The 12,155-nt window shown below is 35.5% G+C and overlaps 1 protein-coding gene across 2 annotated transcripts in view; it reads right to left on the bottom strand.

Moving 5' to 3' along the window:
* IPCEF1 (interaction protein for cytohesin exchange factors 1) overlaps window positions 1-12,155 on the bottom strand; it is a 213,022-nt gene that overhangs the window by 43,456 nt on the left and 157,411 nt on the right. For both annotated transcript variants that reach the window (XM_082474729.1, XM_082474728.1), the window contains exon 8: window positions 11,722-11,793. In XM_082474729.1, coding sequence (XP_082330855.1) covers window positions 11,722-11,793 — 72 coding nt within the window. The remainder of the gene's footprint in view (window positions 1-11,721; window positions 11,794-12,155) is intronic.

The raw sequence follows: 12,155 nt of genomic DNA, 5'->3' as shown, positions 1-12,155 counted from the left end.
TCATAATAAAATTAAGTCATAGTACTATGGTCAGTCTAAACATTTCTAGAAACAGCCTAAGTTTGTGGTATGTAAATCTGAGACCTCTGGTTTCACAATACTGTCCATACTTAGGGCATTCTTTGTCAGATAAGAAATGAGGTGGCCCATTATACAGCTAGTTAAAGTGGGCAACTACATTAGATATTCTAAATATACGAACAAATATACGTTTTGTAATTGTGTATTTGAAATTCTTATCAACCATCAAAATGAATTTCTTAACCTGACCTTTACAGTTCTATCTCTTTAATTCTTAAAATGTAAGCTTATTTCACACACGCACACAAAATGAAGATGATCTATTATTAAACCACAATCTTTATATCAATCAGTAAAAAGATCTGGCCAGAGCTTCACAGTTATTCCTAAGCTGGGGAAAATTTCAATTTCTTGAAAAATTTTATATAAGGTAAAAATTGACAATGTCTCATCTTCCATTGATTTACCATTTTATTGGCAATGAATTTCAACTACCCATCAATAATGAAAAAAGAACTAGACAAACCTTAAGGAACACAAACTTGGCTTATGACTTCAGGCCACTGTAGTTCCTTTTCAAGGGTTCAGTTAGAAACTTATTTTAATACACAAATTTTTAAAAGACACAAAATGTATCTATTTCATATGTTCCTAGCTATATAACCTTCTATTTAAAGGGAAAATATCATTTTGGGATAGCAATAATCTAAGTGATTTATTTCCCACTTCTTTCCAGTTTTCTTTATTTTTAAAAAATATCCCATAATGTGTATTCATCTTTTTTTTGAAACATAAGTAGCCTAAGTCAATCAATATCAACAAAATGATAATAATAATGCTATGCATTTATTGATTCACCTATACGTTTTATTTTTTCTAGTCCTGTAATTCCTGGTAAATCACCCAGCTACACCCCTACCATAGCACAAATATTGCACATTCCCAAGTCTGCAATTGTCAACAAATTAGGAACCCTTACCCAACCCTCATCTTGCCATGGTCTTGCTGTATTGAGTATTTTTTAACAGGAAATATGTAATAAATTTTATTTTTAAAAATAAATAAAATAGCCACCACCAGAGCCTACCATCAAGCCTCTTAGATAGCCTCAACCATCAGAGGGCAGAGAGCAGAAGCAAGAAAAACTACAATCCTGCAGCCTGTGGACCAAAAACCACATTTACAGAAAGACAGACAAGATGAAAAGGCAGAGGGCTATGTACCAGATGAAGGAACAAGAAAAAACCCCAGAAAAACAACTAAATGAAGTGGAGATAGGCAACCTTCCAGAGAAAGAATTCAGAATAATGATAGTAAAGATGATCCAGGACCTCGGAATAAGAATGGAGGCAAAGATTGAGAAGATGCAAGAAATGATTAACAAAGACCTAGAAGAATTAAAGAACAAACAAACAGAGATGACCAATACAATAACTGAAATGAAAACTACACTAGAAGGAATCACTAGCAGAATAACTGAGGCAGAAGAACGGATAAGTGACCTGGAAGACAGAATGGTGGAATTCACTGCTGCGGAACAGACTAAAGAAAAAAGAATGAAAAGAAATGAAGACAGCCTAAGAGACCTCTGGGACAACATTAAACGCAACAACATTCGCATTATAGGGGTCCCAGAAGGAGAAGAGAGAGAGAAAGGACCAGAGAAAATATTTGAAGAGATTATAGTCAAAAACTTCCCTAACATGGGAAAGGAAATAGCCACCCAAGTCCAGGAAGCGCAGAGAGTCCCATACAGAATAAACCCAAGGAGAAACACGCCGAGACACATAGTAATCAAAGTGGCAAAAATTAAAGACAAAGAAAAATTATTGAAAGCAGCAAGGGAAAAACGACAAATAACATACAAGGGAACTCCCATAAGGTTAACAGCTGATTTCTCAGCAGAAACTCTGCAAGCCAGAAGGGAGTGGCATGATATACTTAAAGTGATGAAAGGGAAGAACCTACAACCAAGATTACTCTACCCGGCAAGGATCTCATTTAGATTTGATGGAGAAATCAAAAGCTTTACAGACAAGCAAAAGCTAAGAGAATTCAGCACCACCAAACCAGCTCTACAACAAATGCTAAAGGAACTTCTCTAAGTGGGAAACACAAGAGAAGAAAAGGACCTACAAAAACAAACCCAAAACAATTAAGAAAATGGTCATAGGAACATACATATCGATAATTACCTTAAACGTGAAGGGATTAAACGCCCCAACCAAAAGACATAGACTGGCTGAATGGATACAAAAACAGGACCCATATATATGCTGTCTACAAGAGACCCACTTTAGACCTAGGGACACATACAGACTGAAAGTTAGGGGATGGAAAAAGATATTCCATGCAAATGGAAATCAAAAGAAAGCTGGAGTAGCTATACTCATATCAGATAAAATAGACTTTAAAATAAAGAATGTTACAAGAGACAAGGAAGGACACTACATAATGATCAAGGGATCAATCCAAGAAGAAGATATAACAATTATAAATATATATGCACCCAACATTGGAGCACCTCAATACATAAGTCAACTGCTAACAGCTATAAAAGAGGAAATCGACAGTAACACAATAATAGTGGGGGACTTTAACACTTCACTTACACCAATGGACAGATCATCCAAAATGAAAATAAATAAGGAAACAGAAGCTTTAAATGACACAATAGACCAGATAGATTTAATTGATATATATAGGACATTCCATCCAAAAACATCAGATTACACGTTCTTCTCAAGTGTGCATGGAACATTCTCCAGGATAGATCACATCTTGGGTCACAAATCAAGCCTCAGTAAATTTAAGAAAATTGAAATCATACCAAGCATCTTTTCTGACCACAACGCTATGAGATTAGAAATGAATTACAGGGAAAACAACGTAAAAAAGACAAACACATGGAGGCTAAACAATACGTTACTAAATAACCAAGAGATCACTGAAGAAATCAAAGAGGAAATAAAAAAATACCTAGAGACAAATGACAATGAAAACACGACAACCCAAAACCTATGGGATGCAGCAAAAGCGGTTCTAAGAGGGAAGTTTATAGCTATACAAGCCTACCTCAAGAAACAAGAAAAATCTCAAGTAAACAATTTAACCTTACACCTAAAGAAACTAGAGAAAGAAGAACAAACAAAACCCAAAGTTAGCAGAAGGAAAGAAATCATAAAGATCAGAGCAGAAATAAATGAGATAGAAACAAAGAAAACAATAGCAAAGATCAATAAAACTAAAAGTTGGTTCTTTGAGAAGATAAACAAAATTGATAAGCCATTAGCCAGACTCATCAAGAAAAAGAGGGAGAGGACTCAAATCAATAAAATCAGAAATGAAAAAGGAGAAGTTACAACAGACACCACAGAAATACAAAGCATCCTAAGAGACTACTATAAGCAACTTTATGCCAATAAAATGGACAACCTGGAAGAAATGGACAAATTCTTAGAAAGGTATAACCTTCCAAGACTGAATCAGGAAGAAACAGAAAATATGAACAGACCAATCACAAGTAATGAAATTGAAACTGTGATTAAAAATCTTCCAACAAACAAACGTCCAGGACCAGATGGCTTCACAGGTGAATTCTATCAAACATTTAGAGAAGAGCTAACACCCATCCTTCTCAAACTCTTCCAAAAAATTGCAGAGGAAGGAACACTCCCAAACTCATTCTATGAGGCCACCATCACCCTGATACCAAAACCAGACAAAGACACTACAAAAAAAGAAAATTACAGACCAATATCACTGATGAATATAGATGCAAAAATCCTCAACAAAATACTAGCAAACAGAATCCAACAACACATTAAAAGGATCATACACCACGATCAAGTGGGATTTATCCCAGGGATGCAAGGATTCTTCAATATACGCAAATCAATCAATGTGATACACCATATTAACAAACTGAAGAATAAAAACCATATGATCATCTCAATAGATGCAGAAAAAGCTTTTGACAAAATTCAACACCCATTTATGATAAAAACTCTCCAGAAAGTGGGCATAGAGGGAACCTACCTCAACATAATAAAGGCCATATATGACAAACCCACAGCAAACATCATTCTCAATGGTGAAAAACTGAAAGCATTTCCTCTAAGATCAGGAACAAGACAAGGATGTCCACTCTCACCACTATTATTCAACATAGTTCTGGAAGTCCTAGCCACGGCAATCAGAGAAGAAAAAGAAATAAAAGGAATACAAATTGGAAAAGAGGAAGTAAAACTGTCACTGTTTGCGGATGACATGATACTATACATAGAGAATCCTAAAACTGCCACCAGAAAACTGCTAGAGCTAATTAATGAATATGGTAAAGTTGCAGGATACAAAATTAATGCACAGAAATCTCTTGCATTCCTATACACTAATGATGAAAAATCTGAAAGAGAAATTATGGAAACACTCCCATTTACCATTGCAACAAAAAGAATAAAATACCTAGGAATAAACCTACCTAGGGAGACAAAAGACCTGTATGTAGAAAACTATAAGACACTGATGAAAGAAATTAAAGATGATACCAACAGATGGAGAGATATACCATGTTCTTGGATTGGAAGAATCAACATTGTGAAAATGAGTATACTACCCAAAGCAATCTACAGATTCAATGCAATCCCTATCAAATTACCAATGGCATTTTTTACGGAGCTAGAACAAATCATCTTAAAATTTGTATGGAGACACAAAAGACCCCGAATAGGCAAAGCAGTCTTGAGGCAAAAAAATGGAGCTGGAGGAATCAGACTCCCTGACTTCAGACTATACTACAAAGCTACAGTAATCAAGACAATATGGTACTGGCACAAAAACAGAAACATAGATCAATGGAACAAGATAGAAAGCCCAGAGATTAACCCACGCACCTATGGTCAACTAATCTATGACAAAGGAGGCAAAGATATACAATGGAGAAAAGACAGTCCTCTTCAATAAGTGGTGCTGGGAAAACTGGACAGCTACATGTAAAAGAATGAAATTAGAATACTCCCTAACACCATACACAAAAAAAAACTCAAAATGGATTAGAGACCTAAATATAAGACTGGACACTATAAAACTCTTAGAGGAAAACATAGGAAGAACACTCTTTGACATAAATCACAGCAAGATCTTTTTTGATCCACCTCCTAGAGTAATGGAAATAAAAACAAAAATAAACAAGTGGACCTAATGAAACTTCAAAGCTTTTGCACAGCAAAGGAAACCATAAACAAGACGAAAAGACAACCCTCAGAATGGGAGAAAATATTTGCAAATGAATCAACAGACAAAGGATTAATCTCCAAAATATATAAACAGCTCATTCAGCTCAATATCAAAGAAACAAACACCCCAATCCAAAAATGGGCAGAAGACCTAAATAGACATTTCTCCAGAGAAGACATACAGACGGCCACGAAGCACATGAAAAGCTGCTCAACATCACTAATTATTAGAGAAATGCAAATCAAAACTACAATGAGGTATCACCTCACTCCTGTTAGAATGGGCATCATCAGAAAATCTACAAACAACAAATGCTGGAGAGGGTGTGGAGAAAAGGGAACCCTCTTGCACTGTTGGTGGGAATGTAAATTGATACAGCCACTATGGAGAACAATATGGAGGTTCCTTAAAAAACTAAAAATAAAATTACCATATGACCCAGCAATCCCACTACTGGGCATATACCCAGAGAAAACCGTAATTCAAAAAGACACATGCACCCGAATGTTCATTGCAGCACTATTTACAATAGCCAGGTCATGGAAGCAACCTAAATGCCCATCAACAGACGAATGGATAAAGAAGATGTGGTACATATATACAATGGAATATTACTCAGCCATAAAAAGGAACGAAATTGAGTCATTTGTTGAGACGTGGATGGATCTAGAGACTGTCATACAGAGTGAAGTAAGTCAGAAAGAGAAAAACAAATATCATATATTAATGCATGTATGTGGAACCTAGAAAAATGGTACAGATGAGCCAGTTTGCAGGGCAGAAGTTGAGACACAGATGTAGAGAATGGACATATGGACACCAAGGGGGGAAAACTGCGGTGAGGTGGGGATGGTGGTGTGCTGAATTGGGCGATTGGGATTGACATGTATACACTGATATGTATAAAATTGATGCCTAATAAGAACCTGCAGTATAAAAAAACAAACAAAACAACTAATACTAAACTTTCATTGGGTTATTTGTATGGAAATATGTTAATATAAATGTTTCAGACATTACATGAAATTCCTAAAAATCTTATATTTGTATTTGTATGGAAATATGTACGGAAATATGTTAATATAAATGTTTCAGACATTACATGAAATTTCTAAAAATCTTATATTTGTATTTGTATGGAAATATGTATGGAAATATGTTAATATAAATGTTTCAGACATTACATGAAATTTCTAAAAATCTTATATGTTCTGGTATAATGTTATAAGTAATAATCCTAGTTATTACTTTAAAATGTATATCTCAGAAATAACTAATTTTCTTGTCAACTGCATTATTATGAACTTTCATCAAATCTTTTACCGTGGTCATTTTTAAGTCTTTTGTCATTTACAGACAGTTCTGGGTGTACTCTGATGATTTTGCAAATATGTTCCTATAAAAGGGTTTCATCTTCAAGAAATTCATGGTAAAGACTCTGACAAGTACAGGTTTCTGGTAACTGACTGTACTGCTGAACTGAATGAATAAGCATTTTCAGAACTCTGATGAAAAACTGATGAACTCATAAAAGTGCTAACAAAAGATCAAGATGAAAAAAAACAATTAATTACATGGGACTGAGTGAACTGATGAGGATGAGTATAATTTTTGTGACTTTCTGTCTGAATTAAAAAAAAAAAAAATCCCACAAGGACTCAGAGGCAAAGAATATACAAATCAATTTTCACTGCAAAGTAAAGGAGCTGTTGCAGTGGAGGATTACTGGACTGAATGTCAATATTATGACATAGTATGAGTGTGTTTCATGTTTGGTAATTGCAATCATTGTTGCTTTTGTTGTGGTCATCCATGTACAATGCTTGGTGTCAGTCTATTTATCTCTTGTAAAAATAAAATACAGTGTGTGTGTGTGAAAAAAAAAAATTGGTAAGTAAAAGGTAACTGATAAAAAAAATAAATAAATAAATAAATAAATAAAATAGAACTGCCTACAAGAAGGAAGATGAGCTCCAGCCTCATTTAGAAAGTCCCCTTTTGCACCATGATAAACATGAGTCTCTCATGGACACCTGGGCCCAGATCATGCCATAGGAACTGAAAAATGCTCATCAAGACTCAGTAGAAAAATAAACAAAACTAAGAAACAGAAAATGACCAAAAAAGTACAAATGGCTAATAAATATATGGAAAAATTCTCAGCCTCCGTAGTATTTTGGGAAATGCACAGGAAAATATTTTTCACCACTAGATTGGCAAAAATTTTAAATATTGCTGATTTCTATTAGATTTTAGGAAAAACATTCGCATGCTTTGTTGAGTTGACCATGAAAAACTGGAACAGCCAATATTAAGCAGGTAATTTGATGATACTATTCAAAACATAAATTTTTATCCCCTTCGTCCAATAATCCTAATTATAAATATCTATCCTACAAAACACACCTTCATGTACATAAATAAATGTGGAAGAATATTAATTCAATAAGGCTTGCAAAGGCAAAAAGAAAGAAACTGATACAATATAATTGTCCATTAACAGGAAAACGGATAAAGTATGGTACCAATTCCAAAAGTACCATGTTATTAAGAAGCTAATAAAAAGACTGAGATGGGGTGGAGGGTCTTGTAATGACCTGGAAAAATCCTAACGTACTATTAAGTGAAAAAAGCAAGTACAAAACAAAGTGTTTATCCTGATTCAATGTGCTTCTAAAACTATATATTTGCATATGTATTATACAAGACTTGGTATGCAAAGAAAAGCCTCAGAAAGGATATAGTCATATTGTGAAAAGTGGCTTAATCTTAGGGAAAGAAGTAGAACGGGAAGGTAAAGTTGGGGGAATGGGAAGGTTTTCAGTTTACATACTTCTGTATTACATGATTCTTTACAAGAATATGTTTTATGCATTACTCAACTAAAAGAAACACTTAGAAGTACATTTTTAAAAACTGATCAGGCAAAGCACAATGAATTTAATGGCTCACTAATTCCTAGTTTATTTCTGATTTCATAATTGTATAAGCTGACCCTGCCCGCAAAAAAAATCTCAAAGTGAAATAGACAAACTTCTTTTTTTAACATAACAAGACAAAAAAATAAATGAAGTGAGAATGCCTGAAATAAGAAAAGACATTTCTAAGTTCCTTTCCAGATATAGCAGAAGAGTATTGAACAGTAAAGCGGATTCCTCTCAGCCCTTACCCAAAACTCATATACTTTTAATTGCCACCATCAGTTACTTGCTGGGAAAAACTAGTGATTGATCAGAATCTTGCTTGTTTTCTTTCTAGAACCCACGGGGTTGGAGCACCTCCTTTGCTAAGGACTTTTTTTTAAAAACATCCAGACAGTTGCAAACTTTCTATTTGTGTCTAAATAGATAGATGCACAAAAAGACATATTTACATAAAAGAAGATGACAGATGTTTCCTGGGGGTTTGTTGTATGTTAACTGGATGTGAATGTGTGTGTTGAAGAAGCACAAGTGTTAAGAAACTGATGTACAAAACGACATTTTTCCCACAAACACCGTCTGAGAAAGGCAGCTACCACCAGTCTTTGTTTAGAAACCAACTCTTTCATTACCTTTAATTACTCACCCCTATACTTGTGAATTGAGGGTCCCTGCAGAACACACAGTGCTTCTATTAAACTTAACTACCTTTTCCTTCATCATCACTGAGAGAAACGTCACCACTCAAAAAGGCAGTTTCTCAAGGAGGCGAAATTCTGAAACAGGATCTATCTCTCCAAATACCACTCCATCCTTCCCTAGCACCTCTGCATCTCACTAAGAAATACCCAGATGCACTCCGTCCTGGCTTAAACAGACCTCATCAGTAAGAAAGGAAGCTCTTCAGGGACTACTGCAGAACAAAGCTTTAAACCCCCTCTGCCTACTCTTGTGGGAGAAGGAAGAAGTTAACTTGCAGGCCCGAAGGGATTCTGCATTATTGGCTATTAGAAAAACCACCTTCAGAATAATAAAGCTTATTAACGACATTATAAATGAAAAATTATGATACACTAATTGTGATACATTCAGGCACAGACAAAATGGGCCATTTATTTATGAGTAGCCAGATGGACAATTTTTGAGTATAAAGGTCACTGAGAGATTCAAATATATGGGGTCATGACACCTCACATTCAAATTTCAATTTTACATCTTGTTCGTAAGCTGGAAAGATAAACAAATACTAAAATAATTTCAAGTAAAATTAACAGATCTTCACAGCATAGATAGGCCATGAGATCTTGGCTTTCATAACTATAAAAGGCTTTGGTTTAACAGTCAAATAGGCAGAGTGTGTAGCTAATACTCATGCAACTGTACTTGCCATTAGATAGAGCTCTGCAAAGGGAGTATGTTGAAAAGTGAAGATAAATGGGCCAGAAATGTAAACAAAAACTGGAGGAGTGGGTGGGAAGGGAGCTAAATAACTCTGATGTGTGATTTAGAAAGCACATCTGCCTGAAGTAGAACCGACTCAGATAATCTTGTAAGGGTCTCACACTTTTACTGGCTTAAAATGTGTTTCACCGTGTAGGTAGAGAAATTCTCTCAGTAACCAAACCCTTCGCAGTCATTGTTTTTCTGGTAAACTCAGTCTTACTCTGCCCTTGTCGGAGAGAACAGAACGACTTTGAAAGAACCAGTCGCAGGATGAATGGGAAGGGTGTGGACCGGAAGAAAGCTGGAGATACAAGAAGCTGTTTGGGAGAAGCCAGGCACCAAGGGAGCCTGTGGGGGTGGGGAGAGGTTGCTGATGGGCAGCCCTGTTTCATCACCATTAAAGCTTAGAAAGGACCACTTGGGATTGATTGATGGATGGCTCGGCTCCGCTCTGACACTCACTACTATATGATTCCAAGGACCGCTGGGCAAGACATTAAGCTTTCCACGCACCTAGACCTTGCTAGTCAATAGGATTTAGCGTTACCAACGCAAATAAAAAGAGAAATAAGGAGCTTTGACTGTGAAGTTTTTATCTCCTCCTTTTGTGTATCTGCTTTTATTTTTCTCAGATGCTTGAGAAAGCCGGAGGAGGGGGTGGGGGAAGCTAAAAGTCAAAAAGAGGATAGAAACAACTTCTTTCCTTGTCCAAGTAAATTAAAGACTTGTTTGGAAGACGCCGTTGTCAATACCTTGCTTTGTTATTTCTAACGCGGGGTTCCCTAACTTTCTCTGGTAAAGAGCAATTCCGCCCTCATCTAAAGGTTTGTGGTGGCGAGATAAACGCAGGGAACAGATGAGAATGCTTCTAGGGAGAAAAGGCTTCCCTGGGGATATGGTGTAAGGCATTCTGTGTGTGTGTGTGTGTGCGTGTGTGTGTACTCTTGCTCATACATGTTTAGTAAAAAGCAGCTGTTTTTTCCTTTACATTTCTAAAGCAAGAGGCCAAAGAGAAATTACAGAGAGCAGATAGATAAGAAAATCATTATGTCTAAATAAATTAATATGAGGGGTGGGATAAGGAGGATGGGAGGGAGGCTCAAGAGGGAGGGGATGTGGGGACACGTGTATGCATATGGTTGATTTTCTATCTTGTGCAACAGAAACTAACACAATATTGTGAAGCAATTATACTCCAATAAAGATCTATTAAAAGATAAACTGATTAATTAAATAGATATAAATATATAATTAAATATAAATAGATTAAACGATGAGCTCTGTGAATGGAGGGATTATGTCTCTATTCTTCATGTCTAGTGCCTAGGATCTGCTGCAAGGAAGCGCATAATAGTTATTCCATACGTATATTTTTAATTAATTAAGTGAAAGTAATAAGAAACACTGAATTCTGAGACTAGAACTTAAATTAAATAGAATGCCCTCTGATGCTTCAAGCACCTTAAATATATAGAGCCTCATCCAAATAACAGCCACTGCGATCACACTGTAATCTAAACCAGCAGGGGATGTCGCAAAGCGAGTAATACTCTACCAGTATATTCCACTTACTTAAACTGAGCAAACAGGAAATGGAGTTAGGGATATATATTTATATTAGAGGTACTCTAAACAAAGATGTTTTGCAAACTTTGGGGATAGAACATGGAGAGATGATAACGATGAATCATCATGATAATCACACAGCACATGTGAAATGCTGCAAAGATATGTTTCATGTAGAATTCTGAAAGCTGTGAGATGGGTTACACAATTCTTTCAAGCCTTTCTCCCTGGGATGCTGATTCTCATATTAATATTTTCTTATAATGTCTTCTATTCCTTTCTCAACTTAGTGGTTCCCTCAGAGGAACCTTATCACTTCTTCCTAAAATAGCCATTTTGATCTGTGTAGTTCTCCAAAATGCTTCTAAATACTAGAAAAGAAAAGCAAGAAGGCTTTATAACTGCTCAGGAGATTAATCCTTAAAGCAGCAGAAATAAAAAAATAATTGATATGCACATGTGCTTAAAATTCGGACACCTGACCAAAGTAATCTATTCCCATAAAGATAGGATTTAGTGATTTTTCTCTACTTACAGGTTCATTTCCTGCACATTCTCAGCTGCAAAATAAAAGGTCTTGATCTCTGGATGGCTGATCTTAAAAGCACTTGAAGGGGGAAAAGCATAGACACATAAGAAATTAGAAGTTAGTGTAGTCAACAATGTAGTCGAAAGTAAAACAGTCAAAAATAAGTATGGTAAGTTCATCTGCTTTCTTTGTTAATTTACAAAAACAAAATTTTTAATTACATTAAATACCTATTGTCTAATCTCTATTCTATTAGAGAGCAGAGGGGTAATTCATCATGTCAGGACATCCAGACCAGGACTGAGTCGTGGCTGATCAATAGTTTCTATTTAAAACATATGGATATATTCTTCTATTTTCATTTGCTGTTTTGCTATAAATAGACAATAAATTAAAATATAAAGTGATAGATGTATCACTTCAAAATACTCAGATCAATT

Source organism: Balaenoptera physalus, assembly GCF_965194825.1.
Source record: "Balaenoptera physalus genome assembly, chromosome: 9".
Classification (NCBI taxonomy): Eukaryota; Metazoa; Chordata; class Mammalia; order Artiodactyla; family Balaenopteridae; genus Balaenoptera; species Balaenoptera physalus.
The sequence above is the reverse complement of the archived record's forward strand: the minus strand, read 5'-3'. Positions and strand labels throughout refer to the sequence as shown.